The 22,793-nt window shown below is 47.1% G+C and overlaps 1 protein-coding gene across 1 annotated transcript in view; it reads right to left on the minus strand.

Annotated features, from left to right (window-relative positions):
- The window catches only part of SVEP1 (sushi, von Willebrand factor type A, EGF and pentraxin domain containing 1), a 174,926-nt gene that overhangs the window by 23,541 nt on the left and 128,592 nt on the right, over positions 1 to 22,793 (minus strand). The window contains exons 41-46 of the mRNA XM_030567203.1: positions 19,205 to 19,268; positions 17,577 to 17,750; positions 16,491 to 16,664; positions 13,918 to 14,091; positions 6,410 to 6,586; positions 5,649 to 5,819 (exon numbers count right to left, since the gene is read on the minus strand). Coding sequence (XP_030423063.1) covers positions 5,649 to 5,819; positions 6,410 to 6,586; positions 13,918 to 14,091; positions 16,491 to 16,664; positions 17,577 to 17,750; positions 19,205 to 19,268 — 934 coding nt within the window. The remainder of the gene's footprint in view (positions 1 to 5,648; positions 5,820 to 6,409; positions 6,587 to 13,917; positions 14,092 to 16,490; positions 16,665 to 17,576; positions 17,751 to 19,204; positions 19,269 to 22,793) is intronic.

A 22,793-nucleotide genomic window follows, 5' to 3' on the forward strand; every position in this document is an offset into this window, starting at 1 on the left:
CCGGGGTGCTTGGACCTGCTGCAGGCACTTGGGGAGCCACGCCGCTCCTGGCTGCCATGGATGGCAGGGCGCCCAGGAGCTCAGAGCTGCCACAGGCAGGTGGGCCGGGCACCCGGGAGCTTGGAGCCGACGCAGGCGGCTGGGGTGCCTGGGAGCTGCCACGGGTGCCTGGGGTGCCCCACAACTCCCAGCCTGGAGTCCAGGGGTGGTGTGGAGATCCCTGTAGCTCCCCATTTTGTCATGCATATTTTTAGAAAAAGTCATGGATAGGTCCTGGGCTTCCATGAATTTTTCTTTGATGCCTGTGCCCTGTCCGTGAATTTTACTAAAGGTATGTGTGACAGAATCTTAGCTTTAACTATTGCTAATTAAAAGTGATATGTAAGTGCGAAATTATATTAGGCTACAGAAAGTAAGAGATACTACAGTGAGCATGGTACAAGACCCAGAACAGAATAGAACAGACTACAACTATAGCTCTCAACTACCTTTTCGAAAGAAGTCCCTTGCTTTAGAGCCAAAGGAAGCTCTAAACCACACATTTTTGGTGGTCTAATTTTTTTTCTTGCAAATTAGTTACATGGGAAATGCTGGAGAGAAAAACAAAAGATACATATCACTGTTTTTTGCTCAGGAAATTCAGCCCATGTCCTTTAAAACAACGTGCAGCACCCTGTAGTTCTTCTTTTGGCTCTCATGCTGGCTCTTTGTCCCACGTTTGGTGGTGGACAGATCGTTAGCTCCATGGATACTGTTACCGGCTTCCCAACTGGGAGCTTGACTATGATCTCGTTCACATTAGCTTATGCTGGAGTAACTCCACTGAGTTCCATGAGTTACTCCAGATTTACACCAATGCCACAGAGATCAGAATCAGGCGTGTGGATCTTTAACTGGATACAGTTCAGACAAGTGCAGCTGTGCACTCCCAATTACTACACAGTCTGTATTTTTTAATTATAATATTCACATTAATTACTTTGTTTAGTCGGGTTAGACATTTCTTGCAGGCTTGGGACATTAATAACTAACCACTGATGTCAAAAGCTATGTGACTCATTATGCTGGTTGCTTTCATGTTGCTTCTGATGTAGCTCACAAAGCCTTAGATACCGTGTAGGCCTTTTGTTAGGAAAATATTCAGCCCTGTTTATAAAGCAGTTCTAAAAGATCACTTTCACATATATCAGGGAAACACCGGCCTTTTCTCTCATGAATATCTTTGGTCCTTTTTATTCTTGTTTTTGGGGAAGGAGGCGGGAAATTATTAACATACTGCATTAATAGCTAGAATTGCCAGGTCTGGGACAGCGCTTTGTTCGTTAGTACACTAACCCCTTCATCTCCAAGGTCACCTCAAGTCACTGGTATTTGGAGAAGGGAGAGAAGGAAAGCAGAGGATTGCTAAACAGTGAGCAATAGAGATCCATGTTCTTCTGGAGCAGGACTTCTAGGCTTTAATTTTTTAAAATGTCAGAATATATATGTATCAGAGGGGTAGCTGTGTTAGTCTGGATCTGTAAAAGTAGCAAAGAATCCCGTGGCACCTTATAGACTAACAGATGTATTGGAGCATGAGCTTTCGTGGGTGAATACCCACTTCGTCGGATGCATTCACCCACGAAAGCTCATGCTCCAATACATCTGTTAGTCTATAAGGTGCCAGAGGACTCTTTGCTACTTTTACAGAATGCATATGGTTTACGTTATATTAGAACCTTTAACATTTATAAAAATAAGGCAAAAAGAAAGTAGAATCATGAAACTAACAAACTGCGTGTCTGCCGGAATTGTTTAATAGCTGTTTTTGTTATTACATCCCTTTCCTCATCCTTTGGCTGTCAGTGAGATCGAGGCCGTGTCTACACCACAGCCATGGTGGTGGAGCTGTGCCACTGTAGAACAGTAGGGTAGATGCTTTGTACATCCATGGAAGCGGATTTTCCGTTGTTGTAGTTAGTTCACCTCTCCGAGAGGCTGTAGCTAGGTCAACAGAAGACCTAGCTGCATCTACAGTAGGGATTAGGTCGACCTAACTACATCGCACAGGGTGTGAAATTTTTCAAATCCCCGAGTGATGACACAGCTAGATTGATCAAATTTTTCAGGGTAGACGAGGTCTCTGGCTCCTAAGGCCAATGCCACTTTTGAAAATGCACCGTAGGCTTCTAAGGCACTGAGGCCTTTTTGAAAATTTTCCCCATAGTGCTTATGACTATGAATAGTCCCAGCAACTTCAGTGAAACTAATTATGACAATAAGTGCCATGAGCCTCATCCAAAGCCTATTCAAGCCAATGCAGAGTCTCCTGCTGACTTGCAGGGGCCTCTGGATCAGGCTGCACATTTGGTAGTAGAATGCAGAACCAGGCCCTCGGGCTGTAAGCTCTTTTGTGGTAAGGACCTGCCTTATCAGACATCACTAAAACCTTAACACACTTCAGGGCTGTGTTTAAACAGCAAATATTATAGAGGAATGAAGAGTAATAACAACTTGCAACGCTACACTATAATCAGGCTAGAACCCAAAGCTTTTATGACAGATCAGCAGTCAGATGTTAACACCAAAAACTTACCCAAAACCTCTTTGCTAGTCGATGTCTTAATAATTCCAGAAACCGCACACAGAGATCACTTCTACAGCTTCACGTCCACGAGTGTTAAAGTGATAGTGGGAAAAATTCTCAAAAAAAGGGCCTCAGTGACTTAGGAGTCTGTCTTTTAATAGGACTTGGGCTCCTAAGTCAAGTAAAGCACCTTGGAAAAGTCACCCATCATCTTCACTTGGCTGCTGGGCCCTCCACTCTAGCAACTGTGCTGGGTGCTCCATTGCTATCACAAGGCAGCACTGTGATATACATGGAAGCCCAGGAATGGCTTGTTAAATCCATGAAGTCACAAACCTTTTAGATTTGGACCTTGTCAAAGTGGTCTATCTACGGTGACCACGGCAAGCCATTACTGGAGAGCAGGGCAACATGACTTTTCAAGGGCCTTTAATCATAAGATTCACCATCACTGGCAATGGTTTTCGTATTATATTAGTGACTAGAGGTCACAGCAGAAGTTGAGGCCCCGTTGCGTTAGGCATTGTACAGAATCCTTGCCCCAAAGTGCTTGTAGTCGAAACAGAAAAGGGTGGGGGGAAGATTTTAAGGATGGGGAATTGAGTTATTTAAGGTCTCATTGGAAGAACTGGAATTGAGCGCATGTCTCTGGTGTCCCAAACCAGTACATTAGCAACAAAACCGTTCTTCTCTCTGATGCAGGAGCGCTTGCGTAACCCACACACCTTCTGAGTGTGGTGTTCTGTCCCATCTAGTGGCACTGAAACCACTTAGAGAGAGATTAATGAGTCTGCTCTACAGCCGTAGCTAACAGCCAGCTGGCTTTTAGCTCATGCAGTAAGCTCCAGAGGTTATATCCTGCTCACCAATGACCAGGGTCTGTTGGGTTACAAGTCGGGGCTCGTCCGGGATTTCAACTGGGAAGTCTCCAAATCTCAGGACATGCTTCGTCTTCTAAGGAAAGTATGTAAACCCCATAGCTCAGTGGTTTGAGCACTAGCCTACTAAGCCCAAGGTTGTGAGCTCACTCCTTGAGGGGACATTTAGGAATCTGAGGCAAAAATCTGTCAGGGACAGTACTTGGTCCTGCTGTGAAGGCAGGAGACTGGACTCAATGACCTTTCAAGGTCCCTTCTAGTTTTATTCTTCTATGATTCTATACCATTATGTCATACTGTAACAGTTTATATATACTTAGTGCTAGACATAAATACATACCACACAAGCACAGTGATTGCTAATAGCCACAATGCAGTTATTGCCTATTCTAAAAAAAGGGAAGAACCGTGCCATCTCACGTACCACTTTGTAGTAATTGCTGGTAAAAGCTAGCTTTTTAATCGTGACATACTTCTTAATGTATGTACGTTTTTATTGTATACACATATATATCTAACACACACACACACAGACAAGAATTCCCACTGATAGCTCTGTGACCCTGAATAGACTGTCCTGTTTTTATCTTCAAGATCACTTCTCCACCATTTAGGGACAAGTTTAAAAACAGAGAGGGAGCAAGAAACAGACAAACATAGACTCTAGGTCTACATGCAAAATATGTGAGTTTGGGCACCCATGTATGTACGATTAATCACTGCAACTGTTGTGCAAAAGGGTGCATAAGTGTTTAAATACTAACTTTCACATGTACTACAGTTAGGGTAAATTTGCATGCAAATACAGCTATGCAAATACATACCCATTTGTCAATCAAATCTTGGGGATTTTAGAAAAATATCCATCTAGTCCTTACAGTTCTGTACTTAAACTGGCCAACACAGATGTGGTGAGGTTTCCTCCATGTTCAGTGTGCATTATTTCAGCACAGCTGTATCAATTTATCTCTGCACATCTTACCGCAGACAGTTGCTTTCAGCAACACGCAGAAGCTAAACAACAATGGCAGAATAAGCACCAGTTGTATCAGCCCCCTTCCTTTCTGGCAGTGCTCTGCCTTAACAGTGAAAAGCAAAATTTCTTTAAGTATACAAATGTAACAGGCTGGCAGTATTTGTTTAGCACGTGTGGTTCTGCCTGGGAAAGGATTAAATGTATTCTGGAGATTCACAGGGGTAGGAAAATTGTTCCCCCTGCCGATTACAACTGAGGTGTGAATGACTCTCTGGAGAGAGGGGATGGAGGCAGGGGGTCTCAACACATTTTTGTGATCTCAGGGTGCAGCTACCAACTCTTGCTGGCGGCTGTGCTGACAATTTTTCCTAAAATACGTAATTAATTTTAGGAAAAACAAATAAATATGCACATATACATGCCCAAATCATTGTAATTTATGTAGGTAGGATTTTTTCAGACTCAGTAATAAAAATAATGCACAGTGGTCTCTATTCTTTAGTGGACCTTATAGAAACATAAATGAGGTGCTTTGCATGTTCTTGTCTTTTTGTTGTTTCTTTTGCTTTCTTTGGTTGCTTTTTAGAAAAAAAAATTTGCTAGCTAGTAAGTCTGCTGCTGTGAAAAGTGAAATTTGTATGTTTGTTAATATCACTTTTCACAGCAGACTTACTTCCTCAGTCCCGGCAAGCCCTGGATGGAGAGGGAGGCAGTGGGGCCCAGAGATGATGGTGGGGGTGATGAGCCTGGGGCCAGAGCTTGGAACCAGAGCCTGCTACCACGGGGATGGAATCTGAAGCCCTGCGGCCACCAAAGCCTGTTGCCCCAGCCCCCGGGAAAGTGTGGAATTCACCAGCTGCCCACACCTCCAGCATTTGTATCTCTGGAGGGGCCACTGCTTCCCCCCATCACAGCCCAGGAGGCTGTGGCTGCAAGAAAAGCCTCTGGTGGCTGCATTTGAGAAACGCTGATCTAGGGTATGAGATATGCAGTCCTTGAAAGAGGAATCCCAGAAGCAGCCAAGGTTAGGGAGAAGGTTTAAGCTAGCCTATTTATTTGTTTGTTTGGGTGTTTGTTTATTTTAAAGCAGAAAGGGCGTGACTTTGTACTTTATGTGCTATGGGTTAAATTGTGGCTACATTGTGAAGTCACATGGGAATTTCTCCTTGTGTGTTTGCACAGCAGGTTAGGAAAAGCACCAGCACACAGTTAAAAAAATGACTCTTACCTTTGCAGGCAGGTGGTTTTGTCCAAGTTCCATTTTCTAAACACACACTTCTCAGGGACCCCTCCAGCATGTACCCGCTGTAGCATGAGTAGGTGATCATGTCTCCATACTGATAAAATGTACCACGGGCCAAGGCATTTTCGATGTGAGCAGGGTGCCCACAAGAAATCTCTAAAGAAAAATAAGAAGAAGCCACAATGGGCTGATGAGCTGCAGCATCTGGTAACTCGTTGACAATACAGTACACAGTGTCCCTGTCTGTTTAAGGTGCGAGCCTGCAGGCTGCTGAGCACTGGCAAGAGGAGTGTGTGGAGGAAAGCTCTGCAGAGAGAGGCTTCTGCATGGTGCAGAGAAATGCACACAGTGTCCAGCAATGAAAAGAGACCTTTGCACTAGCACCAAACTTAGCACTGGTGAGAAGGGGGAAACTGGGCATGGTGGGGACAGAGAAAGGGGGCGACCAGGAGACAGGGCTTCATTGTAGCAGACACAACGTTGTGCATAGCAAATCAAATAACGAATGTGTATAATGTGTGTGGCAGCCATTTTCAAGACATTCCCCCCATTCCCCTCCAACTGCCAGCCAGGAGCAATGGCTTACATATTGGTGCTTAAAAGTTGCAAGTAGAGGAGAGTGACATTAGGCCTTCTTGCTAGGACTGCCCACCAACAAAGAAATATGCCGGAGGAGTATAAGAAAATAGGGCATCTCCCAGCCAGCCTCTCACAACGTCTGCAGTGATTTCAGTCTGTGCACTTACTTTCACATTTAGCTCTTGCTGGTGTCCAAGTCTCATCAGGGTTACAGGTCATTGCAGCTTGTCCTTTAAGTTGATAGCCCTCCCTGCACTTGATCAATACTTTCTGGCCGACATAAAATTCTGTCTCAGACAGGCGGGCATTCTCCGGGATTATGAAAGGCACAGGACAAGGATTTGCTATTCAAGTGGAGGTGTGTGGGGGAGGGGGAGAGAAAAGAAAAAAATATTTGTGAAGCACGTCCTCAAACTCACTCCCTCGTTTCATCATCAAATTGCAAAACCAGCAGAATGAATGAATGGATTGATTGCACCCAAGTTTCATCTTTAAACAGTTGTGAGGCTGGAGGTCACGAAACGAAGATAACTCGCTTACACTAATGTTACCTTACACCATGTTCTGGAGATGAAAACCTGGCTCTGCTGAAACCAATGGCAAAAGAGACAGTTATCCGTTCTGTAACTGGCATTCTTCAAGATGCGTTGCTCATGTCTATTCCACAGTAGGAGTGCGTGCTAGCCACGTGCACCGGTGCCGGAAGTTTTTCCCCTAGCGGTACCCGTAGGGGATGAGTGTCCCCCCAACAACCCTGGAGTGGCGCTGACATATCGTGCTATAAAGGGGGCTGCGTGCTTCCCCAACCCTCAGTTCCTTCTTGCCAGACAACTCCGGCAGAGGGGAAGGAGGGTGGGATGTGGAATAGACATGAGCAACACACCTTGAAGAACACCAGTTACGAAAATGTAACTAACTTTTCTTCTTCGAGTGATTGCTCATGTGTATTCCATAATAGGTGATTCCAAGCTATACCTTCTGGAGGTGGGTAGGAGGTCACAAGTTCTCGGGATGGAGTACCGCCCTGCCCAACTCGGCGTCATCCCTGGTTTGGGAGATTATCGTATATTGTTAGGTGAATGTGTGAACAGAAGACCACGTGGCGGCCCTACAAATGTCCTGTATAGGGATGTGGGCCACAAAGGCAGCCAATGAGGCCTGTGCCTGAGTCGAGTGCGCCTTCACAACGGGTGGTGGGGGACACCTGCCAGCTCAAAACAGGAGCATGAAGTGATCCAGCTGGACAGCCACTGAGTGGAAATCGTTTGGCCTCTCACGCGCTCAGCAGAGGTGACAAACAGTTGCAAGGACTTTCTGAATGGCTTGGTCCGCTTGAGGTAGAAAGCTAGAGCCCACCTCACGTGGAGTGTGTGGAGACGGCGCTCCTCACTAGTCACATGAGGCTTGGGGCAGAGGACTGGTAGAAAAATGTCTTGACCTACGTGGTATGCGGAGACCATCTTCGGAAGGAACACGGGGTGTGGGCAGAGCTGGACCTTGTTCTTATGAAAGACTGTATATGGCAGCTTAGCCTTCAGGGCTCTGAGCTCCAAGACCCATCTGGCCGACATGATAGCAACCAGGAAAGCCACCTTCCACGAGAGGTGAGACAAGGAACATGTGGCTAATGGTTCAAACAGGGGCCCCGTAAGATGAGCCAGCACCAGATTCAGGTCCTATTGTGGAACCAGGGGCTTAGAATATGGGTAAAGCCGGTCCAAATCCTTAAGGAACCGGCAGATCATATCATGGGAGAACACAGTGTGTCCTTGTACTGGGAGATGGAAGGCTGATATGGCCGCCAGGTGCATCCCGATGAGGGTGCCTGGCCCCGGGCCCTCAGGTGGAGAAGGTAATCAAGGATAAGCTGGATCGGGCAGCCACTGGGGACACATCTTGTTCTGACGCCCATCTAGAAAACCGAGACCACTTCGCCATGTGCAGGGCCTTCTACATTCGAGGAGGACGTGCTGAACCTGTTCTGAGCATGTCCTCTCCTTGCCATCTAGCCACTGAGCAGCCACGCCATGAGGTGACGAGCTGCCATGTTGGGGTGGAGAAGGTGGTCCTAGTCCTGAGAGAGCATGTCCGGGCAGAGTGGCAACGGCCACGGCAGAGCCACCGCCAGGCCCGAGAGGGCCCTGTACCAGTGCTGCCTGGGCCACGTCGGGGCAATGAGGAAGACCCTGGCTTTGTCCGTCTTTATTTTATACAGGACCCTGCTGATCAGAGGGAAAGGCATAGAGAAGCTGGCCTGACCAGGATAGGATAAAGGCATCGGAGATAGCATCCTTCCCTAGTTCCCCACTGGAGCAGATCCGGGGGCTTTGTTGGTTCTGTCAGGTCGCAAATAGGTTCACCTGGGGATTTCCCCACCTTTGGAAGAGCTGGTAGGGCACTTCCGGGTGTAGAGACCACTCGTGCTGAGAGGAAAAGTCTCTACTCAAGCAATCCGCCCTCACGTTCCGGGCACCCGGCAGGTGAAAGGCTTTTAGGTGGATGTCATGGGCTATACAGAAGTCCCACAGGTTGAGGGCTTCGTGGCAGAGGGCAGAGGATTGGGCCTTGCCTTGCCTGTTGATATAGAACATTGAGGCTGTGTTGTCCGTGAGGACCCTGACCACCTTGCCCTTCAGGCGCGAGCGGAAGGCCATACACACCAGCCACCCTGAGTTCTTTGACGTTTATGTGAAGGGTCAGGTCTTGCAGAGACCACAGGCCTTGGGTCTGAAAATTCCCCACATCGGCCCCCCAGCCCAGGTCATGCATTAGACACCAGCTTCAACGACGGGGCTCTGTCCCTGAACGGGACCTCTTGGAGCATGTTGCTTGGGGCGAACCACTACCACAGGGAGGTGATCGTCGAGTTCAGCACGGTGAGGACCTTGTCCATTCTGTCCGTGGCCTGGGAGAACTGTGAGGCCAGCCAGAGCTGGAGGGGCCTCATCCTGAGTCTGGCATAGCAAACCACATACGTGCATGCTGACAAGTGACCTAGCAGCTGCAGGCAAGCCCTGGCTGTCGTCACCTGGAACCTTGCGATCAAGTCGATGAGCCCTGTTAGGGTCTCGAACGTTGCGTCCAGGAGTGTCCCGATAAACTCTATGCATTGGATCGGGACTAACGTGGACTTGGTGTTGTTTACCAACAGGCCTAGGGCATTCCAGGTGGACAGGAGGAGAGCCACATGGTCCCTCACCTGTGACCAAGAGGTGCCCTTGAGCAGCCATTCGTCCAGATAGGGGAATAGCTGGACCCCCCCGGCGCCTGAGGTAGGCTGCTACCACTGACATGCACTTTGTGAAGACCCTGGGGGCAGTGGACAGGCCAAACGGGAGGACCGTGAATTGGTAATGGTTCTGTCCCACCACGAAACGGAGGAAGCGCCTGTGCCCCTCGAATATGTGGATGTGGAAATATGCGTCCTGTAGATTGAGGGCTGTGTACCAGTCCCTGGGATCCAGGGAGGGGATGATGGAGGCCAGAGAAACCATGCGGAACTTGAGTTTCACCATGTACTGGTTCAGGCCTCGCAGATCCATAATGGGCCTGAGCCCCCCTTTGGCCCTTGGGATAAGGAAATACTGTGAGTAATACCCCTTGCCCAGGAACTCCTTGGGCTCCGCCTCTATCGCTCCCAGTTCCAGGAGCCGCCCGACCTCCTGCTCGAGCAGAGCCTTGTGCGATGGGTCCCCCAAGATGGATGGGGGCAGGGGGTGGTTGGGAGGGGAGGAGGTAAACTGAAGGAAGGGTATAACCCTGGGATATGGTGTTGAGGACCCAACGGTCCAAAGTGAGCCGTGACCATTCTGGGAGGAAAGCACAGAACTGATTGGGAAAAGGAGCTTGATTGGGGGTGGATCCCTGCTGAGAACTGGAGGGGTACTACCGAGCGTCCTGTCAAAAACGCCTTTTACCCGCCTGCTTGCCTTTAGAGGACCCAGGCTGGGGGGTAGGCCGAGACTGGGCGTTTTCTATAGTCCTGTTGATTCTTTTGGGTGGCCTTGTACTTCAGGAGGGCGGCCTGGGTAGGAGCCTGCTGTGGCTTGAACTTGGGTTTTGCCGGAGCAGGGACATAGAGGCCCAAGGTCTGGAGGGTCATTCGGGAGTCTTTCATGCCATGCAGTCTTATGTCTGTTTCCTCAGCAAACAGCGCCTTCCCGTCGAAAGGGAGATCCTGCACTGACGATTGTGCTTCGCTGGGTAGCCCAGAGAGCAGGAGCCAGACACCTGTCTCATAGACACCGCCGAGGCCATGGACTGTGCGACTGTGTCCGCTGCATGTGAAGTGGCCTGCACGAATGCTCTTGCGGCCGCTGACCCTTCCTTCACGAGTGCCTTAAACTCCTTTTTATCGTGCTCCTGGAGGGAGTCCTTGAACTTGGGGAGGGATCCCCAGAGATTAAACTTGTAGCGACCCAGGAGAGCCTGATGGTTTGATACTCTTAGCTGGAAGGTTGACGACGAATAAACTTTTCTCCCAAAAGTATCCAGCCTCTGAGAGTTTTTGTTCTTAGGGGTCAGGACTGGCTGCCCCATCACTCCCTGTGGTTGACCGACTAGACCACCAAGGAGCTGGGCGCCGGGTGGGTATACAAATATTCCTGCCCCTTATTGGGTACAAACTACTTGCGTTCCGCCTTCTTAGAGATAGGAGCCAATGAGGCTGATGTTTGCCACAGGACATTTGAAATTCTTGATACCCCTTCACGGAGCGGCAAGGCTACTCTGCCTGGTGCCGAGGGGGACAGCACATTGAACAGGGAGTCTGAGGGCTCCTCCATCTCCTCTGCCTGGCGGTGGAGGCTCGCTGTCACCCTTTTTAAGAGGTCTTGGTGGGCCTGGTAGTCCTCCTGCAGGACAGAGGGGGGCGGGGCCGCAATCAGTCCTCCGGACGGGATGTGGGGGCCGGTGTGGTGCGTTGGGTGCCGCCAGCACCGGAAGATCCACCACCTGGTTGGACTCCGGGCACGGTGCTGAGGACACGGATCCCACCGACTCCTTTCTTGGCGGTCTAGGGATGGAGGCCGATGGTGCTTCCAACACCCTGGCCGCCGAGTGAGTCCAAACCGGGGGCTGTGCCAGAGGCCACAGTGCCCACTGGTACCACTGGGCCAGCCACGATGCTTTGTGCCACTACACTTGCTGAGGCACGGAGGGGCTGGCTGTTCAGGCTGGCTAGCCTGGCCTGTAGACGGGCGGCTGTGAGTGGAGGCTGGGCTGGCGTACGACCCGCTGCTGCCACTGGACTGAGAGTAGCGGCGGTGCTGGGATCTACATCGGCCATGGGACCGTGATCTCAAGGTGGAGGAACGGCACTGATGGTAGTAGCTGCTCTGCAAATGGCCTTAATGGGCAGACCCGCAACAGCAAGATGCTGGTGATCGACGCCCGGGGCTACGGTGCCTTGGAGGAGACTTGGAGCAGGAGTCCGAGAGGGAACGGCATTGACAGTCGTGCCATGACTGACTGCAGTACCTCCTTCAAGATGAGGACTGTTGGCGACGTACGCCATGGTCCCATCAGTATTCGCTTCACGAAGACGAGCGGTGCTAGGAGTCCCAGCTGGACGGCACCCATCCAGACAGTCTTGCCAGCGTTGAGGGCGATCCACATGGACTGAGCCCTGAATGGTCACTGAGTGGTGAGTGGTGTCGGGAATGTTCCCTCGACCAAGACCGGTACCGGGCTTGTCCCTGGAGAGTGGGGCTGATATCGGCGGAGCTCCGGGCACCGGCATGGACATGATGTCCCTGGCCGCCTGGAGGGCTTCAGGCGTAGATGACATCCAGACATCTGGAGAGGCCTGCTCTGAAGGGGCCGGGCCACTCCTCTCAATGTGAGTTGGAGGCTTAGGGCCTGGTGGGGATTGAGAGCTGCCTGACATGGGCCTAGCCTCTGTCCCAGACTTCCCTCGATGCCGTTGCGAAGAGGGAGTCTTTCTGGTCCTCTTGGTGTGCCCTGTGGAAGGGGTGCAGTGCTGACTGGTCGATGGTACTGGAGGGTCACCGCGTACTGATGCCAGGTACAGGTTCAGAGCGGTGTGCTGAGGTCGGCGCCAGTGCTGACTCCACCAGGATGTCCTGGAGCCTAATGTCCCTTTCTTTTTTGGTCCGGGGCTTGAAAGACTTGCTGATCTTGCACCTTTTGCTGATGTAGGTTTCGCCAAAGGAGCAAAGACAGTCCGTGTGTGGGTCACTCCTTGGCATAGAATGCCTACAAGAGCTGCATGACTTAAATCTAACTAACTTAACTAACTAAACTCACTGAAATAGCTAAAGCAGCAAAGAGTCCTGTGGCACCATGCATCCAACAAAGTGGGTATTCACCCACGAAAGCTTATGCTCCAGTACGTCTGTTAGTCTATAAGGTGCTACAGGACTCTTTGCTGCTTTTACAGACCCAGACTAACACGGCTACCCCTCTGATACTTGAAATAGCTAACTGGCTACAGGTACTAATGAACGAACAAACAGTTCTGGGGATAAGCTGCAGCAAAGCTGGAGCTGAGCAGTTCTGACGCACCTTCACTGGCGGCAAGAAGGAACTGAGGGTAGGGGGAGCGCACAGCTCCCCTTATACTGTGCCAGGCAGGTGCCACTCCAGGGGTCATGGGGGGTGCTCCCCCCTACGGGTACTGCTAGGGGAAAAACTTGCAGCACTGGTGCACGCGGTGAGCATACACACCTACTGTGGAGTACACATGAGCAGTCACTCAAAGAACTCCCATCGACTTCAGTGGGCTCAGGATTTCACCCTGGCAGTGGAAGTGGGCATTGAAGAGGACATCAATGTAATTTACATTGCTTTCAGATCCCCCTGCACTGCTGGAGCAATGTAAAGAGGTTTTAGTGTAAACGAGAAGCAGACCCTTTGGGTTCAGTTGGATTTACAGCAGCTTAGCGGCATCGGAACAGTGTGAAGAAGTGGCAGAGTGCCAGGAAATCTGTCCCTAAGGGTTCACACAGTGAAGAGTATTAACATTCAACAGAGTTGACAGGTCACCTATTGTTCCTGCACACTCGAATTTTGGGCTAAACCCTCCTGGCCTTCCTCACGAGAGATTTCCATTGATTTCAATAGGACGAGTTGCCTGACAAATGTGACAAGGATTCATTACAACAGCAGAGGGGATGCTTCTTCTGTGAAGTTAGACACACATTGGTCTCTTGTTTAAAAAAATGAGATGATCCAGCTAGTGCAACGCAAGACAGATCTAAGATCAGTTACAGACAAATAAGGTTACATGGAGGCCAGAGTGGCAGATTTAAATCCATTTAAAGCCCTTTTCCAAATCAAGTCACCTGCTGCTGAACAGTTTACTCTCTCAATTTCACAAAGATTTGTAGGTGGATGTTATTTTTAATGTGCCTCAGTACTATTCAGTTCTTTACCATGCACACAGGTGTCTCCCAAAAACGCAGAACAGCGGAAGATTAAATTTCACTGTGTAAGGAATGTTTCTCTTAAGTTACAGAACATCACTAAGTGAGGAAAAACTGGGATAGGCAAATAGATTTGATTTTGAACTTGACCACTTCTGCTCAGTCACACAGTATAAAGCTGGGTTAGCCCTACTGAAGCCAATTGATTTCCTCAATTAATAATGGTTTAAACAAAGAGCAGAAATTGTCCTTTAATGCTTAGAAATCTTCCTTAGTGAGCAAACACTCACGTTGGCACAGCGGTATCGGGTGACTCCAGCTTCCAGTTTCTGTGCACTCTGCTATGGGCTCCCCTTCCAAGCTGTATCCTCTGTCACAGTAATATGCTGCTCTGCTGCCAAGTGTATTATTTTCATAGAGCGCCTTCCCATTCGCCAAGGAAACCAGAGCTTCGCATCTGGTCTCTGCAAGGAAGTAAATTCATTAATTTAAACTATATTAGGCCCACACTTTATTCTCTGATTATAGTGATGCAGTGTTTATAATATAGCGCCGGAAAGAAGATATAGTTGGGTTGGTGGCTGAACTCCTCCTAGCGATGGAGAAAGGGCAAATATCCAGGCATGTTTTTAACAAGATCACAGAGAGTTTAACAAGGTTGGCCATGAGGCTTTGGACACCGGTTAGTTGAAGGGGATTGAGCTTCAGTAGTTCCTTTCTTTCCACTTAAGAGAGATCCCAGAGAGTAATGTTCTGCCTCTGCAGCAGCTGGTACTCGCCACTATCAGACCGGATACGGGACTAGAGGTATCACTGGTTTGATGGGGTGTTACAATTTCAAATTGCACAAAGCCAGAGGGAGAAGCAGTCAGATGATCTGGTCTGTGCTGCCATCACTACTCAAATGACAGGCAGCCCTATGTTTTGTCTTCCACTTGATTCAGATGGTGCAGTTTCCCTGCTACCCGAGAGCCTAGATGAGCTAGAGGCTTGGACAAGAGCAAGTTGATGGGACCTTAAACCACGTAAGACAGCGGCGATGCCAGCTGACAGGCAGGAGAGAGCATCTAGAGCCTGTAGTAGGGTTCATGTGGATACAGTAATATCTACTCTGTTACTGAGGGGCCATGCCCACCCTTTGTCTTGCATTGTTCTTGCATTTTCAGATGGTGGGGGCAGAAGCACCGCGTTCATCTGCATCTGGCTAGATGCTTGTGATCTTTTCTTTCTGATGTGGGTCATCCAGATCCCAGGCCAAATTATCACAGTATGCTCCGCAACTCACTACCCTTGAGATCTGTGTGATGGTTGGTTGTTAATGCAGCATTTGAATATCTTTTCCACCTGCCAATGAGCTAAAGGTCCTACCTCCTGCACCTCTGGATTACCTGCCTGCAGTGGGGCTGTGAAGTGATCTTTGGGCTCTGGCCCTTCACACGGAAGGGGGTCACCGGCATACCCTGAAGGCTTACCCTCCAGTGCTGCTGTTTCCCTGGCTCTGGGGAGAGCAGTCCCCACCTGTCTGAGTGGGAGACCATCAGCCATGGCAGCCAAGTGAAACTCGCAGTCCCGTTGGTGGCACTACACCTGGGGATTGTGCCGCTGGGTGTGGAAAGGCATCCAGGGTTCACTTGGCACAGCTGCCCTTGATGCCTGGCTGCGCTGCTGACACCTTCCTCTCTCATATCCTCTGCCCTGTGTATGCCAGGTGGCCTCTTTGTGTCACTCCGCACCCACGTGAAGGGGTCAGATCCTCCCTAAATCTGTGTGAGAGACTGGATGTAGAGAATTTCCACTTCACAGGCGAGGAGGGTGAATGAGGATGTCAGCAGCAAATAACGAGGGTAAAGGGGGCTGTAAATGAGGGGAGCGAGGGCCCAGTACAGAGGACAGATGGTATCTGTGTCGGGGGTAGGAACTGCATGAAAAGAAGTGTTGGGGCAGGAACTGAGCTCAAGGGTGCGTCTGTCATGAGAAGGCGCTAAGGACACAAAGGGGCCAGAAAACACAGAGGGGCTTTTCCGAGGAAAAGAGGAGCACGGAAAGGGGAACGTTTATATTTAACGTTTAATGCACATTATAAAGTTTATAATGTACTTTTGTTTAATCTATATCCATGTATGTTGATTTTGGCCAGTGTCATCTGAGGGGAAAAAACTGGATGTCCATACAGATTTGGGATCTTGTCAATTACTTGTTCCGCTCTTTTGTTGACAGCTCTGCCTCCTGGTTATAAACACAAAGAATTCATGCTTATAATTTATTCTGGTTTGGGGCACGAATAACAGGACATATTTAAGCACCCTTTGAATTGAGTGATGTGCTGGTGTGTGTGTGTGTGTGTGTGTGTGTGTGTGTGTGTGTGTGTGTGCTAAATTTGTCGTGACAATTATTTTGAAGTTCTTACCACAAGGTGCCAACCTGCCTAAAATAATAAAAAATAATTAAAAATGGCTCTTCACATGGATTTTCTGCGCCACTGGGATAAAAGTCATTTGTTCTCATTGTCCATAGTCTTTGATAAATGGTGAGTGCCCTTAGCTCTCATTGATATTTATAAAGCTGTTATGGTACTTTGCAGATTCAGGCCCTAAAGGAATATCCTTTCTGTTTGATAAGCCTTCTGGTCTTAATAATAACTCTGCCCGCTACGAACCATTTCCTGTAATACTTTTAACTGATTGGGTGCCAGTTAATAGTAATATAAAAAGAACTACTGCACTTCATTGCTCCATGGAAGAACATTCCTAGAGAGAGATTTGATCCTCTGGCTGTAGGATATACACATTGGTATGCCAGGAAGAACAATAAGAATTGCTTTTCCTAGATCAATATGTACTGGAGCATAAAACTTAACAGTTACCTTCACATGATGGGAGGGGTTTACTCCAGGTCCCATTGGCAAGGCATGTGATATTCTGGGGCCCAACGAGATGGTATCCAAACTTGCACACATAGGTAACGTTACTTCTGTAAGCACTTCCTGAGGCCACGGATACTGCATTTTCTATAGAGGGATGTGGCTCGCAAGTTATCCCTAGAAGAGAAGTCTCTGAGTTTATCATCTTTACAGTATTTATACAAAGCCGTTTGTTTGTATTTCTTCTCTTTTGTACGCTGTATCATGCCCTACTTCACAAAATGAGTTAAAGGAGGCTGAAGGGGAGGAAATGGAGGCTGGAAAAGCAAGATATAAAGAAATGTGACTCATTGTCTCAGAGGGACAGAATCACAGATAGATGCAGCAGCATTAGAGCCAGGCTCTCTCACTCCTCATTTTATACAGAGGTGAAGTGGAAAGGGGATGTAGAAATCAGCACACATTGCAGTAGCACAATGTGGAGGTAGAGGAGTAAAAAGTGAGAGAGGAAGGCTGGACAGAATTCCTTGCCAAAGGCTATAATGCCCCTAGAATCCATTTATGAAATGCACAAAGCAATTATATCTACTTTGTGCCGCACCCCAAAATAAGTCACATCTCACTGCTCTGACAGCAAAACAATCAGACTGCAGTGATTTGAGTTGCTCACACCAAAACAACCCAGCTGGGTCAGCACTGGCACCTTTACGACAAATCTCTGCAGTGTGATAATTCAAGACCCATATTCCAGGAGACAATAAAATCCAGACATTATAGGCCAAGCTTTTCCATCATTTTCCCCAGTGCAACCCCATGTCAATATACAACTGGGTGGAGAATGTGCTGCAGCATCTTGCAGACCAAAGCCTCCATCAGAGTCAAAGAGGAAATGCAAACTCTAACTGCTCACTTAGGCCTCGTCTGCACTGGTATGTTTCCGGATATTTCCCACCAATGCACTACTGCTGGTGCAGCTGCATTGGTGGTAGCACTGAGGAAGCGCTTGTGTAAACCACCAATGGCTTTTTACCCCTTGGTGGTCCATCGCTGCTCTAGAATGGCACTCATCTCGCTCTGAGCTGTACTTACGCACGCATGAAGGGGCTGCGGGGCTCCACCGCCTGTTAACATGACAGATTCTTCGGCTGGGTCCCTGTAGTTCAAAGCCTTGATTACAGCTGTAGAGAACTTCATCCCCAAATAGGAACTCCTCCCCGTGAACAGATCCATTCTCTGTCAATTCTGGTGGTCCACAGGAGATCCCTAAACCACAGAAAATATGTTGTTTTAATCAGATGCCTTTACCAATTGCCTGTCTCAGTCACAACCCCTTCTCAATCTTCTCTTGGGAGTCCGGAAGAGCCGTTAGAATGGAGGAAACACAATCTTCATATATGCAGTATGTATGCAAATATTCCCAGATTATTCCATTCATTAGCAAAGCCATCCTATAACAGCTAGCCCAGAATGCTGTCTGGCGCTTGCCAGGTACCCCTAAAACTAAATCTGATGTAGGCTGGCTTTAGCCGAAGGCATTAGAAAATATCTTTACAGCCACATTAATGATGTTAAACTTTCAAAGGAAAACAAAAAGCAAAATCATGATTCAGGGTTAAGTGTCTCAGGGTTGGTTTACACTGAAAAGTTATGTCAGCATAGCTACATCAGTCAGGGATGTGAAAAAACCCACACCTTTGACTAATATAGATATGCCAATAAAACCCCCAGTGTTGACATAGCTACGCTGATGGCAGAGTTGATGTAGCGAACACTGTTGGGAAGTGGTGTTCCTCTACTACCAGACAAACTCCTTCTGTTGGTGCATGCTGCGTCTACATGTAGAAAAACATCCACAAATATTTATAATAAATGTAAACCGGTACTTCATTATTGTTTAACAGTGCGATTAAAACTGCGATTAATCGCGACTAATTTTTTAATCTAGTTGATTTATTTTCTGTTAATTGTTTTGAGTTAACTGCAACTAATTGATAGCCACATAGCTACACTACAGTACGTACAACAGCTATGCGATACAGGTTCAGTAATGTAGACAGAACCTCTGTAAATGAAAGACATTAAGTACCTAATTTTCAGACTGCTGAGCACCCACAATTCCCATTGACTTCATGTGGCTCAGAGGTCAGCAACATGTTGCCCTAAATGGTAAAAATGTTTACATTTGTGGTGTATCTTTAAAACCAAAGTTTCTGGTTACGTTAACCCAAGCTTTATCCAAGCACACTGGCTTTCCTATCTGTGATATTGGATATCTTTTTCTTCAAGTTTTAGAAAGGGTCTTAGCCTGGTCGCACAGTTAAATAATAGATACCCAAAGCTTCACTCAGTTAAACAGCAGAGAGGAGGTGTTAAAATATAACAACCAGGTCCCATCACCCAAACAAACCCTTTAAGGTGTCTCAAGTTGAGAACCCAAAAATTAAGGCACCAAAAATCACCCTTTGAAAAGCTTTGTATAGAAGTGCTGTTTTCTTGGAGGAAAAAAAAAATGTATGTATTACGGTTTATTTAATAACAACATTCTTTTCAGATGATAGCAATTTTGCAAGATGTGTCATAATATTCACATTAAAGTTTTAGGTGCGATTTAAGTAATAGACACAGCAAACTGAACATTAATACTTATCTGCCATATAAAAATACTCCCAAGCCAGTGAAGCCACACTAGACATACAACAAATTAATTTAGAACTCACTTCTGCACACTGGTGTTGCTCCACTCCATAGTTTATTTCCTTGGCAGATACGTTCTGCATCACCCTAATAGGCAAAAGGAAGAGGATCATGAACCAGCATAAAATCGTTAGGATTGTGTCATTTACTGCACTGCAGGAGAAGAGAATCAAAGCTGCTCTCATTTTTTCAGGACCAATTGTGACTCTTTTATTCTGCTATCTCCCTGTACACATTCCCTCCTATAGAAAACCATGTACCGAGGGAGAGCGGAATGTTGGAACCAAGATCCACCAGCTGAACGTCAGAGCAGAATTCTGTCCTAAAACTTGCATAACATCTGCAACAGATTTTCTGAGTTCGAAAAGGACAGATGGAGAGAAAGGTTGCTTTAAAATTTTGTGCCTTGCTGCGACCCCTTGAATGCTCTACACTTGTGCTAGTTGGTCATTGTCCTCAATGGGAAAAAACAAATGTGTCAAAACCCATGACATTCTCAGTCCTGGAGAGGAAGTTAGAAGATCAGCTGATGTTGCATCAATAGCACCACCAACCACGAACTGGGTGAGAATGCAGGATTTAGGGTGGAATCAAATATAGTTCCCACAGAAAGAAGCAGGTGAAATCCAGTAAGAGGTGCATCCTGTGCATGTTCCGGGGTTCAAACCTTGGTAGATGCGAAGGGGCAGCATGCACTTAGATTCCCGGGTTTCTTACTGTCACATCTAATGATTGCAAAATACTACTTAGCACTTTTAAAGCACTTTTCATCTTCAAAGCACTTTACAGATGTTCACTAATTAACTCTCACAAGACCCCCTAGAGCCAGGTCAGAATCTCCATTGTATGGCTGGGGAAAACATGGTGAAAGAAACAAAACAGGAGAGTAAAATTGCCAAGTTGGTGGGCCTGAGTCTCTGCTCACATACACCTCATTTTACATCTGTGCCACTCTGTCGACTCCACTGGACTTTCTCCTGGTTTACATCAGTGAAGTTGTGATGAGAACCTGTCCCACAGTGTAGTCGTTGCACCTGCTTCTCTCCCATTTTCACTCATGTTTGTGTAAATCAGGAGTAACTCCACTGAAGTTGATGGAACCACACTGGTGTAAAACCAGAGTATGTGAGGGGAAAATCAGACCCTGTGAGTTCAGTCAGTCACTAGGAACTTGGGACATACTTCCATCAGCGTAAATTGGGAGTGACTCCAGTGGAATTAATGGAATTAATCCAGATTTGCACTTCTAACTGAGAGCAGACTTTGGCCCACACAGCTCTGGTTAGGGTCTTTGATAAAAAAGCACTGACCGAGATTTTATCTGTAATTGTTTATAAGCATTCCAATGGTGTTTATCGCTGTAGCAGCATCCCACAAACACTGGAACAGTTTGCCGGCCAGCACCCCTGTGAAGCAGGGAAATGGTGTCCCCATTTTGCAGCTGAGGAAACTGAAGAACAGAGAGGTTAAATGACTTGCCCATGGCTACCCAGGAAGTCAGTGGGAGAGCTAAAGTGAGAATCAGTATCTCTTGATTCCCAATCCTGTGGTCTTTGTGCTCTAAATACAGCACTGGGAATCTAAGACCATTCTGCATTCTCCTTGCCAGCAGAGTCTCATCTGTTTCCAAGAAGGTTCAGATGGGTCCTCACTCCAATACTCATTTTATAGTTCAGGAAAAATGGCCTAACTTACTCCTTTCAAAAGCAGCTGGGCAGAGGTGAGCTCTCAATTAAATAATACTGTAGTTCTATGCCATCCCACTCACATGTTCTAGGCGATGTCACTCATCCCCTTGCCTACGTATTGTAGTACATGCTAATAGTTACGAGCACTTCTTCAGGACATGGCAATTAAACTGTTTCTTTGGTCACAGGATATTAAGCCTAACTTCTAAGTTTGGGTTTCATTTCTTTCACTAGTTATGTCCATATGAAGCGCACCTATTACCAAGGGCAGGTGTTTACTTTAAAGTAGGCTTGTACTTAGGGCATCATGTCGCAGCAGAGCATTTCAGAGGAGTACAGGGGGCTTCTGTTTTAACAGCAGGAGACAAGACTCCACTAGGGGGCGTAGGTGGAATAATTTCTAGGAGCAGTACTATTTTTCATTTGGAAGAATTTTACAGCAGGTTTCTTTTGTCTCTGACAGAGAGGTAGCCTCTGTCCTAAAATCAGTCCAGCAGTTTGATCCAGCTACCACCATAAAATATGCTCTCAATATAAACACATGTTGTTATTGCAGGGTTCCTTTTTTTGGCTAGCCTCACAATATCTTGAACAGATTCACAAGATTCAGAGGGGGTAGCCGTGTTAGTCTGTATCAGCAAAAAGAACGAGTAGTCCTTGTGGCACCTTAGAGACTAACAAATGTATTTGAGCATAAGCTTTCGTGGGCTAAAACTCACTTCATTGGATGCATGAAGTAGAAAATACAGTAGGAAGATATATATACACAGAGATCATGAAAAAATGGGTGTTGCCATAGCAACTGTAACAAGAGTAATTAATTAAGGTAAGCTTGTCTATCTTCTCCAGATCAACGAGACTATTTGCATCCTTAAAGCAAAGCGTGTGCGTAAATATTTGTCTGGGGCAGGAGCAGAATGTTCAGCACCTTGCGGGATTGAGCCCTAGCAGGCTGACTTAAATATTGGATTATTTTCATTATTCTTATTTGCACTGCAGTAAAGCCTAGGACCAGGACCCCTCTGTGTTAGGCGCTGTACAAACACAGCGCGACGAAAAGGTCACCACCTCACAAAGTTCATAATCTAAGTATTCTGTTTCAGAACTGTTCCCTGCCTCACCATTCCTGCTCCTCACAATATCATAACAACACCGCCCGGGCTCAGCACAGGATCTGACAAAGTTAAAAGGCCACTTTTCATAACTCATGGAAAAATCAGAAAGACGTAAGTTTTCTAACTTGTGATAGGTTATGATTTGCTATTATTTTCCCACTAAGTTACTTTGTTAAGACAGTCTTGGCTAATGATAAAAGCATAGGACAGAGCCAGAAGCACTGGACTCTGCTCCCTGCCCTGCCCTGAAGTAAATCTGAGCAAGCTGCTGCAATCTCTTTGTCTCAGTTTCCTTATCTGTAAAAGTGAGATACTATTTATCGACATCCCAGGAATATCTGAGGCTGAGATCACTAATGTTTGTGAAGTGCTTTGAGATAGTCAGGTGGAAGGTGCACTATGGGAGCTGTGGAGTCACGGCAGGAGCGCTGAACTGAGCTGGGGTGGAGGAATCTGGGAAATAAGTCTACGCTTACATTCAGTAGATCAGTAACTCTCCGTTCTGGTTTCTCTTTGCAACACTTTAATAGAATCCATTGATTAAAAAAAAGAGCAGCATTTGCTAAGGGCCAAAGCCACCTTTCTCTTCTTACAAATTCCTTCCCTCCCTCCACCCACTTCTTGCATATGAATTGCTGACCTGTGTTTTATATTTATCTGAATTGTAACCTGGTCAAGAAAGGGTAGTGGTCTTTTGACGTGTTTTGTACAGCTCCATCTATATGTGCATCATTCTATAGGCGGCAACAGCAACAGCAAGAAAAAGGCATAAATATTCGGCAGAAGTTAAGAAAATAATCAGTAAGGAC

The sequence above is a fragment of the Gopherus evgoodei genome, chromosome 6 (assembly GCF_007399415.2).
Source record: "Gopherus evgoodei ecotype Sinaloan lineage chromosome 6, rGopEvg1_v1.p, whole genome shotgun sequence".
In the NCBI taxonomy this organism is placed as follows: Eukaryota; Metazoa; Chordata; order Testudines; family Testudinidae; genus Gopherus; species Gopherus evgoodei.